The sequence below is a fragment of the Rana temporaria genome, chromosome 5 (assembly GCF_905171775.1).
Source record: "Rana temporaria chromosome 5, aRanTem1.1, whole genome shotgun sequence".
Taxonomy (NCBI): domain Eukaryota; kingdom Metazoa; phylum Chordata; class Amphibia; order Anura; family Ranidae; genus Rana; species Rana temporaria.
The window spans coordinates 281,069,556-281,088,682 of record NC_053493.1 but is presented as its reverse complement, the minus strand read 5'-3'; the positions used below and the strand labels follow the sequence as shown (position 1 = coordinate 281,088,682).

General features: G+C 43.5%; 1 protein-coding gene across 1 annotated transcript in view; it reads right to left on the bottom strand.

Moving 5' to 3' along the window:
- RTTN (rotatin) overlaps window positions 1–19,127 on the bottom strand; it is a 329,764-nt gene that overhangs the window by 197,116 nt on the left and 113,521 nt on the right. The window contains exons 21-24 of the mRNA XM_040353902.1: window positions 14,945–15,033; window positions 6,915–7,032; window positions 4,903–4,999; window positions 1,670–1,729 (exon numbers count right to left, since the gene is read on the bottom strand). Coding sequence (XP_040209836.1) covers window positions 1,670–1,729; window positions 4,903–4,999; window positions 6,915–7,032; window positions 14,945–15,033 — 364 coding nt within the window. The remainder of the gene's footprint in view (window positions 1–1,669; window positions 1,730–4,902; window positions 5,000–6,914; window positions 7,033–14,944; window positions 15,034–19,127) is intronic.

The following is a 19,127-nucleotide window of genomic DNA, read 5'->3' as shown; positions in this document are numbered from 1 at the left end:
GTTTTTGGTAAAAGAAAAAAAAAATACAAACTATAGGATATATACTGAATTTTATACGTTTTATACTAGTAATGGTGGCAAACAGCGACTTATAGTGGGATTGCGATATTGCAGAGGACAATCCGACACCGATTGACACTTTGAGGGAACCAGTGACACTAATACACTATACTAATGACACTAGCTGATGAAGGGGTTAGTTATCTAGAGCCATCAAAGGGTTAAATGTGGGCCTAGCCAGTGTTTTTGTTTGCTATGTACGCTGTTTTTACTAAGGGAAGACATTGATTTGAGTCCCTGCTTTGCAGGGACACAAAGCCCACCACTTTCCCCCTTTCAGAACTGAACTCTGCCTTTTGTACATCCGCAGAGCTCCGTTTTGAGTCTCTGCCCATGATCGGTGAGTATCGAGTGCCTGGCACCCACAGATCAGCTTCTGCTGTAAATGATCACAGCAGAAGTGGTGCACCCCCTGAAGGCGGAAGTGCACAATCACACACAAAATTATATATATATACACACACACGTGATCCCGCACACAGCTACTGCCCTGTAGCAGTAAAAATGCTATAGGGCAGTCAGCAAGTGGTTGAATGAACTTGAACAACAAATTAACCTGAACTTCAGCTAACATTTTTTAAGCAATTACAGCAAAATTTTTTTTTTTCCTTTTGGGATAAAAGTTTTACATAAATAAAATCTGATGATTTTAAGTAACACTGTCAGTGGTAAATGGTTTGTCTAAACCCTATGGGCCAGATTCAGGTACAATTACGTTGCTCCCGAGCGGCGCAACGTATCTGATTTATGTTACACCGCCGCAGGATTACAGCGCAAGTGCCTGATTCACAAAGCGCTTACCTGTAAACTTGCGACGGTGTAACGTAATTCCGCTCGGCGCAAGCCCGCCTAATTCAAATGGGACGGGCAACATTTAAATTAGGCGCGTTCCCGCGCCGAACGTTCTGCGCATGCTCCGTGTTTAAATTTCCCGACATGCTTTGCGCGAAATTATGGCGCCCCGACGATTTTTTTTTAAATGCGACGTGCGTTACGGCGTTTCGTTTTCCCGGACGTCTTACGCAAAAATAAAAAAAATCGAAATTCGACGCGGGAACGACGGCCATACTTTAACATGGCTGATCTAAAGATAAGCCATGTTAAAGCAGGTGTAACTTTGTGACGGGTAAAAACCACTAGCGACGACGTACGGGAATGCGACGAACGCGCGGATCTTCGTGGATCGCCGTAACTAGTCATTTGCATATTCTACGCCGACCGCAATGGAATCACCACCTAGCGGCCGGCATAGAATTGCATCCTAAGATCCGACAGTGTAATTCAATTACACCTGTCGGATATTATGGCTATCTATGCGTAACTGATTCTATGAATCAGTCGCATAGTTAGGACGGGCGGATCACAGAGATACGACGGCGTATCAGGAGATACGCCGTTGTATCTCTTCTGTGAATCTGGCCCTATGTTACTTTGTCTGGACAGACAGCTTGGTCTTTTAAAGTAGGTTTCTATAACAGACTTACTGACTGGATCACCAGGTGAAACTAAAGGAAAAAAGTCTTAAAAAAAAGAATGAATGCTGCACCACATCTAAGAAATGGTTATATTCAACTTCAAGCAGGAAGTATGTGTTCTGACGTATATTTACCTTCTAGATACTGCGACCGGCAAGCTAAATGGAGGCATGCTACTGAAAGTACTTTGTGACCTGCACATGACATGAAATATAAATACCCAATAAATAAAATGCACAATACATTAAAAGCCCCATTGTGGGCCCAGCTATTTTTATGTATTATATCTTCAATTTACACATTGAAAGCCTGTTTTTACTACTTTTGGAGCTCTCCAAGCTATGGTAATTGCTTCTGTTTAATACAGCAGAGAGCCACACTTCTGGCCCAACACACAGCATAGAGATGAGGCTGGCCGTATACTGAAAGGCTCACCAGAGACAGGGGGCAGAAGCACAACCCAGGAACTGATATTGTTCATAGACACCAATCTGAGGCAGTGGGGAGCCAGAAATTAGGCCAGAAAACAGGAGCTCATAAAGTAGTAGTTAAAAACATGAGGATAAATAAAAAATAAATGAAAAAAAAATTGTACCTAAAAAAAAAAAAAAAATAGTGCATTATAATAATAATTATAATAATGACAAATGGTCAAATTGAAAAGGGAACCTGTCAGTGGAAGCTTGTAATAGGGACGTTAGCAAGGTCAATGCTACCAATAAAGATGCTCTCACTGGCATAAAGAATGTTGGTTTGGGTCGAAAAGAGTTAAAAAAAATCCGGATTTTCAAGACATGCTTCACTCTGGGAGTATAGTGGATGATTGGCAGACTTACAAAAGATCTTCACTTGCAAACTTTTTTTCTCAAAATCAGATCCAACTTTATTTACAATGAACATTTCTGTTAGAAGCACTGGCTGCCAAACTTTTATTGCCGAGTATTTTTTGCACAGGTGCCCCCTGATTCAAGGCCAAACAAACTCTCACAACTAGAGCGACTCATTTTTTATTAAAAAAGATGAAAAGGTGACAGTCCTCCAACTAGAATGTTTGACCTTTAGGTGAAGTCCTTCTTTAACCACTACCCGACGGCCGTACGACTTTATACGGCCGCGGGGTGGTTATCAATCTCTAACAGGCCGTAAAAAGACGGCCTGCGCGCGCATCCTGCGGGGCGGGCGCGCGCGCGTCCGACGGCAGCTCGCGCGTGCTCGCCGCATCGCTGAGATGCCGATGCGAGTGCCTGGCGGCCGTGATGTCCGCCAGGGACTCGCGATCGGCGGCTACAGGGACAAGACGTGGAGCTCTGTGTGTAAACACAAAGCTCCACGTCCTGTCAGGGGAGAGAGGAGACCGATCTGTGTCCCTTGTACATAGGGACACAGATCGGTCACCTCCCCCAGTCACCCCCCCTTCACCTACAGTTAGAACACAATTTAGGGTACACATTTAACCCCTTCCTCACCCCCTAGTCTTAACCTCTTCAATGCCAGTCACATTTATACAGTAATTAGTGCATATTTATAGCACTGATCGCTGTATAAATGTGAATGGCGCCAAAAATGTGTCAAAAGTGTCCGATGTGTCCGCCATAACGTCGCCATAACGTCGCAGTCACGAAAAAAATGCTGATCGCCGCCATAAGTAGTAAAAAAAAAAAAAAAATAATAATAATAATTCTGTCCCCTATTTTGTAAGCGCAATAACTTTTGCGCAAACCAGACGCTTCTTGCGATTTTTTTTTTTCCAAAAATATGTAGAAGAATACGTATCGCCTAGACTGAGAAAAAAAAATGTTTTTTAAAAAAAATTGGGCTATTTATTATAGCAACAAGTAAAAAATATTGTTTTTTTTTTCAAAATTGTCGCTCTATTTTTGTTTATAGCGCAAAAAAAAAGAGGCGATCAAATACCACCAAAAGAAAGCTCTATTTGTGGGGAAAAAAGGACCTCAATTTTGTTTGGGAGCCACGTCGCACGACCGCGCAATTGTCAGTTAAAGTGACGCAGTGCCACAAGCTGAAATTTCACCTGGTCAGGAAGGGGTATATGTGCCCAGTAAGGAAGTGGTTAAACACTTCCTGTCCAGCGACGTACCTGTACATCGCAGGACTTTCGGTGGTCATACTGGGATGATGTCTACAGCTGCAGTAATCACCCTGGTATTGTTTTTTTAGAGCCGGCGGTTGGTTATAATGTATTAGCAATCAGAGTGGATCACTTGCCCCTCGATTGCTATTACAAGCATCCCCCCCCCTCCGCCACCTTCCGCGGCTCCCGAAGGCTTCCCAGATTAGCTTCAATTGGCTATTTGTAATAGTAACCCAGAAGCGATGACATGACATCACTTTCGGTTTACTCGAAAACCATCAGCGCCATTTTTGGAAAACCAAAAGCATTCAGAAACACAGATCTTAGGCCCAGATACTCAAAGGGCTTACGACGGCGCAACGCCATGTACGCCGTCGTAAGTCCTAATCTGGGCCGTTGTATCTATGCGACTGATTCTTAGAATCAGTTACCCATAGATAACCATTAGATCCCCGACAGGCGTAAGGCTCTTACGCTGTCGGATCTTAAATGCAATTTTTTTTTGTCCGCTAGGTGTCGCCTCCGTCGTTTTGTATGCAAATTAGCTAGATACGCAAATTCACGAACGTACGCGCGGCCGACGCAGTAAAGTTACGTCGTTTACGTTAGGCTTGTCCCGGCGTAAAGTTGCCCCTGCTATATGAGGCGCAACCAATGTTAAGTATGGCCGTCGTTCCCGCGTCGAAATTTGAAAAGTTACGTCGTTTGTGTAAGTCATCCGTGAATGGGGCTGGACGCCATTTACGTTCACGTCTAAAACAATGACGTCCTTGCGACGTCATTTGGAGCAATGCACCCTGGGATTTTTTACGGACGGCGCATGCACAGTTCGTTCGGCGCGGGGACGCGCTTCATTTAAATGAAACACGTCCTCTACCCGCCGAATTTGAATTACACGGCCTTACGCCGCGTGATTTACGCTACGCCGCCGCAACTTTACACGCAAGTGCTGCTTTGTGAATAAAGCACTTGCATGAAAAACTTGTGGCAGCGTAACGTAAATGACATATGTTACACCGCCGCAGACATACGCCCGATCTACGAGAATCTGGGCCTTAGTGTTTTGAATGCTTTTAAGTGCAGAGAAGGGATCTGGGGGTCTTTATAGACCCGGCCCATGTGAATAAAAAACAGCTGAACAAAAAAGTGCCAGAAAAGGGCCGTACTGGAAGTAGTTAAATGTGTGATACAATTTATAACTGGATACAGATCTTGCAAGTATTATAGAATGAGTTAATTTAAAGTCTATTGCAAAATACCGTGCGTAATTCTTACCAAGTGTCTGTTCTCGATATGTCATCAAAAAGAAGCAGACATAGTACCGCTGCGGCTTCATTTAGAGCTGAACAATCATTCTGCAATAACAAAGACACTGGAAAAAGAACAAATAGTCAACATCTGGTCTTTCCTAAATAGTCCGACAGGGAAGCATTTATTGTTCATTGTTCACTATTTCATTATAAAAGAGAGACCAACAAAAGATAAATACCTCAACTTTAATACTATAATAAATATAACAAATATTCATCTTAAAGTGATTGTAAAGTCTCTTTTTAAAAACAAAAAACATGTTATACTTACCTGCTCTGTGTAATGATTTTCCACAGGATAGCCTGGATCCTCCTCTTCTCGGGTCCCTCTTTGGTGCTCCTGGCCCCTCCCTCCTGGTGAGTGCCCCCACAACAAGCAGTTTTCTATGCCCCCCCCCCCCCAAGCCAAACTGCAGCTCCGTGTTTCCATTCAGACTCGTAGCTGTGGTTTGGCCCCGCCCCTTCTCTGATTGGCTAACTGACTTTAATTGACAGCAGCGGAAGCAAATGGCGCCTACTGCTGTGTCTCAGCCAATCAGGAGGGAGATTCCTAGATGGACTTAACATTGCTGGATAGAGATGGGCTTTAGGTAAGTATTAGGGGGGCTGCCGCACACAGAAGGCTTTTTATGTTAATGCATGGAATGCATTTGGACTTTAAAACCCCTTTAAGCACATAGTTAAAGGGTTTGTAAACCCTTGTGTTTTTTCACCTTAATGCATCCTATGCATTAGGGTGAAAAAATAACTGGCAGTCACCTGCCCCCCAGTTTTACTTACTGAGCCCCGAATTTCCCTCGGTGGGGATGCGCTGCCCCCCTCTCTCCACAGGGGTCATTGGCTCCTGCTGCTGTCAATCAAATTCAATGATAGGTAGCAAATGCTGGACTCGGGAGTACGCCCGCAAGGTAACCCTCCCCGGGACAGCGCTTCTCCTAGGGGGTTATCTGATGCGGGGAGGTGCCGCCAGGGGGCACTTAGGAATTTGAGGATCGGGGCCACTCTGTGCAAAACTAGCGGCACAGTGGAGGCAAGTATAATATTTAATTATTTTTTTTAAAATAACAAACATAACAAACATATTGTACTTGCCTCCGCTCTGCAGCTCATTTTGCACAGGGTGGCCCTGATATTCCCCCCGCTTCAGATAACCCCCTAGAAAAAGTGCTCTCCCAGGGAAGGGGGGGGGGGGGCTTACAATGGCATTTTGCTTTATGATAGAATCCCTTCACAAGGAATGAGGAGTAAACGGTTCTCACACAGGCATTGTGCTTCATGACAGAAGCCACTCAAGACTCGAGAAATGTATGCTAGTTCTTCGTTAATCTGGTTACACCAGCATAGATTCAGCTTCACCACTCTGGAATAAATATGCAACAGTTGACAGAAAGGGCTGCTTCCAAGAGGCTATTTTATTTCAAAACAGTCTCAATTTAAAAACCAAGCACATGTCCCCTGCTCTATTCCTTAGATGGTGGCAAACTCTACTTTTTATCGTGTACCTATAGGTAAGACTATAATAAGGCCTACCTGTAGGTACAGTGGCTATCTCTTAAATGTACACAGTTTAGGTGGTTTTACAATGTGTAGCAGCTGGAGATGTCACCAGCGCATGGGCACTGCACTCTCAAAAGATGGCACACTTGAGTATGCCATCCATTGAGAGCGGTGTGTCCCAATCATGGCTTCTGTGTGCATGCGCGGGAGTGATGACATTGTGGCTCGGCCATTTAAACAGCCAGAGCCCACGAACCCAGAAGGAACACTGGATAAAAAGGGAATCCCTGTCGACAGGGCGCTGCTGGAGGGATTCGTTTTATAGGTATGTCAGACATAACAGGCTTTTTTTTTTGTTAAACAGCTTACTACCACTTTAAAGCAATTAGAGATTCAAAGCTAAAATATCTCATCCAACAGATTCTACCAAGGGTACTAATGGAATGTGAAATAGAGCAAACCTGAATAAAATGATCCTACCTCTGAACAAAGTAAGGAGAAAATCCGGCTCCTGTGCCAGTGTAAGGCGCACGACTGGGTCAGCGTATACCAACTTTCGTAGTAGTGTTAAGCATGGGCAAACCATGCACTCAAAAGCCTGGAGATTAAAACAGGAATTTTCTTTTACATGGAATACATTTCATCTCACATATTCCAAACAAAAAGAGGCACATTTACACAATAATAAAAAAGGTTTTCTAAATACTGATTTCACATTATAAAGCAGGTCTAAAAAAAAAAAAAAAAGGGTACAAAATGTGTAACGCAAAGAATTAACTCTCAACTAGAACATTCAATTGGAAGATTGAAAATGAAACAATTGTAACTCATATCTTTAATTCAGGGTATTTCATATGGGACAGTCTATGTATACAACTTAAAGCGGTAGTTCCCCCTCCAAAATGTTTTTACCCTTAGTCTGATGCTCATTTTGTCTAGGGGAATCGGCTAGTTGTTTTAAAAGCGACGCTGTACTTACCGTTGTAGAGAGCGATCTTCTCCGCCGCTTCCGGGTATGGGTCTTCGGGAGTGGGCGTTCCTTCTTGATTGACATCCATCCATCGCGTCACGAGTAGCCGAAAGAAGCCGAACGTCGGCGCGGCTCTATACGGCGCCTGCGCACTGATGTTCGGCTACTTTCGGAAAATCGTGACGCGATGGATGCGACCGTCGGAAGCCTGTCGGAAGACTGTCAATCAAGAAGGAACGCCCATACCCGAAGACCATATCCGGAAGCGGCGGAGAAGATCGCTCTCTACAACGGTAAGTACAGCGTCGATTTTAAAACAACTAGCCGATTCCCCTAGACAAAAGGAGCATCAGATTGAGGGTAAAAAAAAATTGGAGGGGGAACTACCACTTTAAAGTGGATGTAAAGCCACTCTCATCCTTTTTAAACTATTGCCATAGTGCTGATGTATAAGGATATAGATGCCTCCTGCATGTATCCTTACCTGTCAAATGCCTCCCCTCTGTCTCTTATGAGACCTAAAAAACTGCAGATTCTGTGGGTGGATCTGTTGCCTGGAGCTTTGTGGGTGGAGTTGTGATGTCAGTACACTCCCCTTGTCAACATGCATTTTTCCCTATGTATTTCTTACACTGAATTCTGCTATGATCACCAACATCCAGTCAAAACCCAAAAAAGTAACCACATGACTCCAGAATAGGAGTGGGGGTGGGAATTGAAATCTTATACTGTACTGTACATTGTGACTTTCAATATACAATATAATTCAATATACAGAAATAAAGTGAATAATAATAAAACAATAAATTATAGTATTATTAACAAAATAATAATAGCAATATTAAAAGTTAGCGGCAAGTCTGCCTTTTTTTCACAATTTATATTAAAGTAGATATAAAGACAAAGTAATTGAAACTTGTTTTGCTAAAGCATTGTTCGTCATTTAAAAAAAAAAATATTATAATTGTTTTCACCTTTTTCAACCTCCGCTGAATCTTAGTGCTGCTAATCCCCTGCAGCTACCTACCATCTACATGCATGCACTCTAGTAATGGCTTGGGAAATATATGCCTGTATTTGTTTGTGGACACATATAGGCCTGGATTCATCGGCGCATAATTATGCCGCCGTATCGTATCTCCTTTACGGTACGCCGACGTAGCGCAGAGAGGCAAGCACTGGATTCACAAAGCCAGTGCTGCCAAATCTGCGCTGGGTTTCTTAGGCGCAAGTCGTCGTAAGTGGAAGTGGGTGTGAGCCATGCAAATGAGGCGTGACCTGATGCAAATGATGGGCTGAGTCTCAGACAGATACGTATATTGAACGGCGCATGCGCCGTCCCGTGGACGCAACCCAGTGTGCATGCTCAGAATCATGTCGGAACTACTCCCTAAGATACGCCGGATCACTGCCTACAGCGTGAACGTAAACCTACGCCTAGTCATATTCACGTACTACGTAAAATTCGTCGGCTTGTGTTCCCTGTTTCAGCCATTTGCATGGATTCTGATGAGTTACACCTGCTTTATGGGGCATAACTTTACGCCGGATGTAGGACTTTACGCGCACTGTGTCGGACGGACGTACGTTCGTGAATCGGTGCATCTCCCTCATTTGCATATGTGAATAGGAAATCAATGGGAGCGCCACCTACGTCCAGCGTAAATATGCGCCCACGATACGCCGGCGTAGGAAAGTTACGTCGGTCGGATAAAGCCTATTTTCAGGCATATCTTGGTTTCAGATACGACGGCGCGTATTTACACTTATGCGGCGTATCTCGAGATACGTCGACGTAAGTGTTTTGTGAATCCGGCCGTAGACTCTATCGGAAGCACAAGTGACAACACAGGAGCATAACAGAGACAAAGCATTGTAACCATATCACAGGAAGTACCTTAACAAATACCTTCAAGGCAAATTCATGGTGGATTTTTATGAAAAGCTGCAGATAAAATTAACTCTGCCCACTTGGCTGCATTCGATGGGGACAAAAATTAAAACATTGCATTACAGTCACTAGATGGAGCTGACAATGGAGCTGACAATCATAGTACTATTTCCTGTGCTCATCAGCTCCATCTAGAGACCATTTTGTTGAATTTGCTGATTCCCTAATTATAATTTGAGATTTTCCTAGCTTGTGACGGAAAATATTGATTATATGATGACAGGAGGCTCATATCTTATACAATAATTTAGTTAACAGTCTGTCACTTCTCATTACTTCTGGTACATTTAATCTTGCAGGCTATCATGTCTGAACCCAATCCATTGATCCCCAGTGGGGAGATTCCCTCAACAGGCACTTCACACACCCTAAGTGCCTCACAACTTCAGGACATTATTCATATGTCCATTCAGGCTGCCCTGGCCTCCACTACCCCATCCTCCTGGGCTCAACAACCCGTAAATGTCCCACCAATACCGCCCCAGAGCGGTGAACCGCCTTCAAAAAAGGGAAAGGCCTCGCACAAGAGGAAGCACACCCTGGCGGTGCATGACTCCCCGGCAGGGGAAGTAAATAATTTGCTCCAGGTAGCCCCCACCACGGTCTACCAACCCCAGCATCAATCAGATACTTCTCGACCCCTGGACCCCAGGGAGACTCAACAAAAAGGGCATAAGGCCGTTAGAAGAGCAAAACCGGACTCATATGTGGACTCCTCTGAGGAGGACTCGGCCGACCCTTCTGATGGGTCGGACGTATCAGAGTCCGGGTCAGATTTTGAAGATGCTGGGGCTACGGCACTTGACACAGTCGCCACTCCTGCCACGCAGGACGAGGTCCTCCTGGACGCCCTCGGAGAACCCTTTTTCCACCCAGACGCAATTACCCATCCGCGCTCTGGAGAATGGACTCCATTGCCACACGTTTCACAGTACGTGGAACTGTGGGCTAGGAAGTCATTAGATAAAAATAGTCGTAACAAATTGAGGGCTGAATGCCCCAGACCCTCCATACCTAAGAAGGTGGTGGCCACCCCGGAGGTGGACCCGGTCTTAACAAAATATCTACTAAAGACGGGTAAATTTCAGAAGAAGGGCATCGAACGATCCTTCCGGTCTATACAAGACCGCGTCCTGGACCTTATGGGTCCGCTGACTAAAATTTTGAACCTGTCCGAGCAGGCTGCGGCATCTGGGCAACCAGTTGACCTCCCGCAACTTAGAGGTTGGGCGCAAAGAGCCCTATGCCTGGCTGGCACCGCCAACACGGCATGTTCTGTGGAAAGACGCAGGTCGATCCTCATGCGCCTTGACCCCCAGCTATCACACCTGGCGGAATCCGAGCCCGGGCCGTTGGCTGAGGGCATGCTCTTTGGTGACATGGTGATAAAGGACATAAATAAGTTTGTAGGACTGTTCACCAGTCTAGACAAGGCCCAAAACTCCTTGAGGAGAACCGGGACCAACAAGGTTTTTAACAGGGCCGGCAGAAAAAGAGGCCATTCTGCCGGCCGTTCCACTTTTTACAGGCCGCAGGGCAGACCCCCTGCTCAATACCAGTACCAGGCTCCATCCACTAGATGGAGCTGACAATCATAGTACTATTTCCTGTGCTCATCAGCTCCATCTAGAGACCATTTTGTTGAATTTGCTGATTCCCCAATTATAATTAGGAATTAAAACACATTCATACTGCAAAGATAATAGACATGTTTTTGTCTCTATTCAGACAGAAGAAATGTGCATGCAGTTTCTCAGGAAAAAAAAAAAAATGGTTCTAAAAATGTTTTATAAAATGCACCCATTTGTGTTCCTTTATCAAGTTTTTTTTTAGTTAAAATAGCCCACAGGTTCACGTTGTCAATTTAATTGGACCAATTCCCACATAATATTAAAAAAGGCAGACTAGTCTATTAGTTTAATTTCTACCCGCCCAGCCATCAATCTGCTATATGCTTAACGGGAAGAAGTTAAACTAATAGACTAGCCTGTTTTGTCCTTGCAGCTGGATGTCGCATGACGTCCTTCGGTTTTTGCCACTCACGTGTGCCCTTGGACCCTCGGACATAGCGAATCACAAATCAGGGTAAAGAGCCAATGACATTGACTCTGTACCACTTGATCAATGTGTGCAATCACAGCCGACCACATCTGTCAACAAAGACCAGTAACACGCGGTTACCAGATTCTTCTACTCGCACTCCTCTACTGTGAGGTACCGGCTTAACCCCTTGTTTACTGTAACCAACGCTGCCCTGATTGCCCCATAATAAAGTGCACCTGTCACAGCAGCTATTAGTGTACCTGTCACCGCAAGCCTATCAGTGTAGCCTAATAATGTACCTGTCACCACAGCCTAATCAATGTACCCATCACCACAGCCATCAGTGCAGCCAAATCAATATACCTGTCACTGCAGCCATCAGTACAGCCTAATCAGTGTACCTGTCAGAGAGCCACCATCACTGCACCTATCACAACCACCTGAAGGTGCTTCTTGGATGTGTGGCCTCTCTATGTGGCTAGATTGTAAAAAAAAAGTCTCACATGTGGTATCTCCTTACTCAGGAGGAGCAGCAGAATTACATTTTTGGGGTGCAATTGCAAGTATGCCTATGCTGTCAGAACATATATATATATATATATATATATATATATATATATATATATATATATATATTTTTTTCATTTTCCAAATTGTGGGAAATAAATAAAACTTCAAAAAACTTGCCATGCCTCTTACTGAATACGTTGGACTGTCTACTTTCCAATAATGAGTCATTGGGGGTATTTGTACTTTCCTGCCATTTTGGGCTTCAAGAAATTAGATAGGCTGGCAGTACATCAGGATTGATCTATTTTCAATATGTACCATAGCTTGTAGGCTCAAACTTTCACACAAACTAAATAATAAACACTGAAAATTGATTTAGAAAAATAACTCATTAGCAAAATGTTATAATAAAAACTAAAAAAAAAAACTGTATTTTTGTCCTTACTTGTGAAATATGTTTCTTGGAGTACATCAGGTGACATAGGGCAGGCCAAATAATCATGACTATCTGGGTTATTTGCCACCTATAGGTGAATGGACACTGGAAATCAAGGACAGGAAGTCCTCCCCTATATAACCCAACCCCTCCAGGGAAACCTCTGTTTTGTAGCAAGAAATATTCCAGAAAATAGAGGGAAGGGGCCTCTGTGTCCTATGATGTACTCCAAGAAAGGGATTTTACAGGTAAGGGCAAAAATCAAGTTTTCTTTTTCGTACATTACAAGTATACCCTCATGGCTTGTTACATATCCAACGTGTGAAAAGCCTTAATCCCTGGTAAATCCAGTTTGGGGTGGAAAAACAAAAGCGACAAAAGAATGTCTTGATTGAGTTGAAAAGATTATACCACCTTTGGCAAAGGATAGAACAAAACAAAGTAGTACCAAAAATGTCTCTCTACAGGAAAAAGCAGTGAGCTCTGACACCCTCCTTGCCCAGGTAATGGCAACCAGGAAGACCACTTTCCTAGTCAAAAGCACCAAAGGAATCTCCTGAATTGGTTTAAAAGGAGCCCTCTGCATGGCTGACAAAACGAAATTTAGGTCCCACGGAGGCAACGGGGGTCTAACTGGAGGAACCATCTGGGTATCCCCTTGAACAAAGGTTTATATCAATAAATGAGAAGAAATAAGTCTTTGAAAATACACAACCAAAGCTGAGATATGCCCCTTAAATTGGGCCAGCTTCAAGTCTACTCCAGGAAGGACAAAATTCACCCCATACCATACTTACGGGGATGAAACTTCCTAGCCTCACACCAGGCTATATAGAATTTCCAAGTCCTATGTTAAATATGCCTAAAGATCTCCTTCCTGGCCCTCAATAATTTAGGAACAACTGCCCTGGACACCCTATCCTTTAAGGCCCTGCCTTCAATAGCCAAGCCATTAAAGCCAGCGACTGCAAAGGATGGCAAATTGGACCCTGAATAAGGACCGTTCGAGTAGGAAGCGTCCAGGGGCGTCCACCGCCAGTTGTACTATGTCAGAATACCAAGCCCTCCTGGGCCAAGCTGAAGCAACCAGAATTACTGGCACGTTCCCCACTCTGATTCTGTGCAACAGACACAGAGGCAGCTGAATCGGAGGAAAGGCGTACATAAGAGATAACTGATCCCAAGGAGCTACCAGGGCACCCATTGCAAATGCCTGGTCGTGGACACACATCTCCCTAGCTTTGTGTTCCCGAACACTGGCAAAGAGCCTTAACATTTTTTAGAGTGAGGGACCGTTCCACTGGGGCTAATTTCTGACAGCTGAGAAAATCTGTCTGGAAAAATGTTCCACTCCTGGAATGTGCACTGCAGATAAAGTGGGGACATGAACTTTTGCCCATGACAGGATGAGATTCACTTACTCCCAAGCCACCGGACTTCTGGTGCCCCCTTGATTGACATATGCCATGGCCGTAGCATTGTTGGACTGGATCCTCCCTGGAAGACCCTGTAACAGATGTGTCCAATGCAGAAGCACCAGGTGAATTGCCCGTAGATCCAACACATTGATGGGTAACAATTTCTCCTGTGGAAACCATGTCCTGAAAGACGATTCAACACACCTCCACATCCTGACAGACTGGTATCTGTCGTGACTACCTTCCAGGAAATGGGGTGATTTTTTTTCCCGTTTCCAATGTAGGCGGTAACATCCACCAATGCAATGATTGCAGGACACTGGAATGCAGATGCATCTGAGAGTCCAAAGATTGAGATCTCTTGTCCTAAGCTGACAAAACATTCAGCTGCAGAGGTCTGGAGAGAAACTGAGCGAAATGTACTGCCTCAAAGGAGGCCACCACCTTCCCCGGACCTTCATACAAAAATGAATTGAGGGACTCCTCAGTTCCCTGAGTAAAGCTATTTGCCCTCTCAGGGACAGACATTTCTCTGAAGGAAGAAACATCCTTGCCTGAACTGTATCCCAGATCAGGCCCAAATACTTCAGTTTCTGAGTTGGAAGCAGTAATGACTTCCGACGGTTTAGAACTCAACCAAACTTCTTCAAAGTCTGCACCGTAAGGTCCACATTGTGTTTTAGCTGCCACAACTACTGTTCTCTGATCAGAAGTTCGTCCAGGTAACCCAGGATGAACACTCCCTGGATCCTTAGGTGCCCCAAGACTGGAGCCCAAATTTCTGTAAAAAACAGATGGCCAGTTGTAAGACCAAACAGCAATGCCACAAACTGGTAATGCTGGTCCTCTATAGCGAATCAAGGCAATCTCTAATGAAGAAGAAGCATCGGGACATGCAGATAAGCATCAATGATGTCGATGTATGCTAAAAAAAATCCCCTGACTGTAAAACAGCAGACTCCATTCGAAAAAAAACTCTTCACCTGAAGGAAATTGTCCAGTCTTTTCAGGTGCAAAACTGGACACACACTGCCATCTGGCTTGGGAACTGTGAAGAGATTTGTCTGTACATCGGCCAACTTGCAGAATGATAAATAAGTGTGCCATGTTTGTTCTCAACAAACTAGGCTGCAATGATGACATGTTATAAGGAAAGAGACCTTGAACAATGACTGTACTAACCTGCCCATCCTGGTGCACACATTTCTGCAGTACATTACGTATTGTCTCCACAACCTTCTGCTCTTTAACTACACTGTGCATTGTAGTATCTGTAGATAAAAATAAGAAAATGTAAACAAAGAATATCAAATTCTTTCATGTCATAAAATATGGTCCTCTCTAAACAAAAATCTTGTGCAATTTCAGACATATGAATAAACAGACCCCACCATAGAATGAGTGTATCAGAGGCCAAAGAGAACCCGAATACAGTGGAACCTTGGATTACGAGCATAATCCGTTCCAGGAGAACGCTTGTAATCCAAAGCACTCTTATATCAAAGTGAGTTTCCCCATATGAAATAATAGAAACTCATAATTTGTTCCACAACCATTTATTCATATAAAAATTATTACGGCAAAACAAATATAGTATAAAGTGTACTGTCAACATAAAACAAATTAAACTGCACTTTAAAATACTGTACTGTACCTCTGTGTTGTAAAAATAGGTAAAGAAAAAGAATGTGCACACTCACAATTTTAAAGGGGTTGTAAAGGTAAAAGTTTTTTCACCTTAATGCATAGAAGGTGAAAAAACTTTTACCTTTACAACCCCTTTAAAATTGTGAGTGTGCACATTCTTTTTCTTTACCTATTTTTGCAACACAGAGGTACAGTACAGTATTTTAAAGTGCAGTTTAAAAAAGTGCAGTTTAAAAAACATCCGTCTATACTGGCCCCCCCCCAGCCCCCCGTTATACTTACCTGACCCCTCGAAAGTCCCGCGCTCGCCCCCGACATCCTCTTCGCCATTGAGCCTGGCCATCGATTGGCTACAGTGGATGGATTGAAAGCACGCAGCCATTGGCTGGCGCTGCTGTCAATCACATCCAATGATGCGGCACGCCCCGGTCGGGATCGAGTGATACAGTCGGCGGCTATGGCCGCCGCTGTATCACGGGAGCGCGCCCGCAATAACTCAACACCATGTGAGCTCGCTCGCATGAAGGTGTCGAGTCCTTGCAGGGGGAGCTGAGACAGCCGCCGAAGGACCCCAGAAGACAGGGTTCGGGGCCACTCTGTGCAAAATGAGCTGCACAGTGGAGGCAAGTATAACATGTTTGTTATTTTTTTTTTTTTTATGATTTTTCTTTAGTGATCCTTTAGGGAGTCTGGTGAACACTGATTTTTAAGCCGCTGTATATATGTACAGTAAAGCCGCTGTGTACAGTATACAGCTCTGTACGTGGCCAGAGGTTGGTGCTTATCTATTTAAAGCTACTCTGTATACAGTAATGTATGTTTAGTAAAGCTGCTGGTGCACAGTACACCGCTGTATGTGGCCACAGGTTCACAGCACTGCCTAGAGAACTCGGGAACTATTCACATTACTTCCGGGTACTCCGAGTGTCTCCAGGAAGCGATGGGAGCCACCATCGCCCACAAATTTCTGGCCACATACAAAGCTGTACTGTATACTGTACACCTGCGGCTTCACTGTACATATACGCAGCAGCTTTACATGGATGAGCAGCAGACTCATTCACATTATGAGTGCCTTTTTTTTTTTTTTTTAACATAGAAATAAAATAAAAAAAATGTTAATCAAGAGAGCACAGTATATCAAGGCAATTTTAAAAAAAAGTTGCTAGTCTTTCAAAATGCTTGTAAACCACTTTACTCATAAAACAAGGTTTCACTGTACCACATAACCTTCCCAACCCCCAAAAGAGATTTAAGAAAACAAAAATTATAAAACGCAAGCGATAAAACACAAACTCTAAGATCATATGAGAAACTTTTCTTATATGGCTACAGACTCACAATGGCTACAATACAACCACATTCCATGACAGGTAAAATTAGTTAAAGCCCAATTAAAGTCACAGAAATCAATATTCAGCCAGAAAAATACTTACTGACCAGTTCTAATTTCATAGTTGTATCTTCTCTTCCCAGTTATAGCAGTTGCAGTGTGTTTAAATATGCCTGTGTATAGCCAATGCATGGTTCAATCTTGCTTTCTAATGCACTCCATAAACCATCAGACCTGGCACCCACTGTCTTCCTTCAGTAAAAAGTGTATCGAACAAAAAGTATTCCCAAGACAGAAAGCACATGCTACACATGCGAAACTCGAAGATATGTATTCTAAGGGCCCTTTCCACGCTGATGCACTTTGGCTGAGCTAAAATGTAGCTGTACAATGCACCAACAAACTGGTAGTATATGGTAGTACAAGTATAAGGCATGATTAAACTTGTTAAATGCCAATAAATAATGCTAGATCAGGTAGGAATGATTGTTAATGTAAACTGTCCAGCTGCAAGGAAAATCTAATGCGGAGCAATATCTGCTGGCTGATCACAATTCGAACTATAGCACTCAGTAATATTGGTTGTATCCATGAACAGTAAAGAACCTGAGTCTGCCTCCAATTCATGCTGGGCTACCTATTTGTATTTAGATGAGCTGTGATGTCTGCTAGTTTGAAATGCGCAGCCCTTCCTAACATGTATAGTCAACATTTCTAGTACCTGTAGTGGTTTCTCAGTGCTGTAGTTGGTACACAGTGAGGGAAAAAGTATTTGATCCCCTGCTGATTTTGTATGTTTGCCCACTGACAAAAAAAAAAAAAAGATCAGTCTATAATTTTAATGGTAGGTTTGTTTTAACAGTGAGACAGAATAGCAAAAAATATCCAGAAAAACATATTTCAAAAAAGTTATAATTTGATTTTCATTTTAATGAGTGAAATAAGCATTTGATCCCCTATCAATCAGCAAGATTTTTGACTCCCAAGTGTCTTCTTTACAGGTAACAAGCTGAAATTAGGAGCACTCTCTTAAAAGGGAGTGCTCCTAATCTCAGAGTGTTACCTGTATAAAAGACACCTGTCCACAGAAGCAATCAATCATATTCCAATCTCTCCACCATGGCCAAGACCAAAGAGCTGTCCAAGGATGTCAGGGACAAGATTGTAGACCTACACAAGGCTGAAATGGGCTACAAGACCATGGCCAAGCAGCTTGGTGAGAGGGTGACAACAGTTGGTGTGATTATTCGGAAATGGAAGAAACACAAAAGAACTATCAATCTCCTCAGTCTGGCGCTCCATGCAAGATCTCACCACGTGGCATTTCAATGATCATGAGAACGGTGAGAAACCAGCCTAGAACAACACTGGAGAATCTTGTCAATAATCTCAGGGCAGCTAGGACCATAGTCACCAATAAAACAATTGGTAACACACTACGCCTTGAAAGACTGAAATCCTGCAGCGCCCACAAGGTCTCCTTGCTCAAGAAAGCACATGTACAGGCCCGTCTGATGTTTGCTAATGAATATCTGAATGATTCAGAGGAGACCTGGGTGAAAGTGTTGTGGTCAGATGAGACCAAAATCAAGCTCTTTGGCATCAACTCAATTTGCCGTGGAGGAGGAGGAATGCTGCCTATGACACCAAGAACACCATCCCCACCATCAAACATGGAAGTGAAAACATCATGCTTTGGGGGTGTTTTTCTGCTAAGGGGAAAGGACAATTTTTTTGCATCAAAGAGACGATGGATGGGTCCATGAACCATCAAATCTTGGTTGAGAACCTCCTTCCTTCAGCCAGGGCATTGAAAATAGGTCATGGATGGGTATTCCAGCATGATAATGACCCAAAACACAAGGCCAAGGCAACAAAAGGAGTGGCTTAAGAACCACATTAAGGTCCTGGAGTGATCTAGCCAATCTCCAGACCTCAATCCCATAGAAAATATGTGGAGTGAGCTGAAAGTTTGAGTTACCAAACATCAGCCTCGAAACCTTAATGACTTGGAGAGGATCTGCAAAGAAGAGTTGAACAAAATTCCTCCTGAGATGTGTACAAACCTGGTGGCCAACTACAAGAAACGTCTGACCTCTGATTGCCAACAAAGGTTTGCCACCAATTACCAAGTCATGTTTTGCAAAGGAGTCAAATACATATTTTACTCATTAAAATGCAAATCAATTGATAACTTTTTTGAAATGCCTTGTTCTGGATATTTTTGATGTTATTCTGCCTCTCACTGTTAAAATAAGCCTACCATTAAAATTATAGACTTATCGTTTCTTTGTCAGTTGGCAAACGTACAAAATCTGCAGGGGATCAACTACTTTTTTCCCTCACTGTATGCTAGGGGCAAATTTAAATTTTGGCTGACAGAGC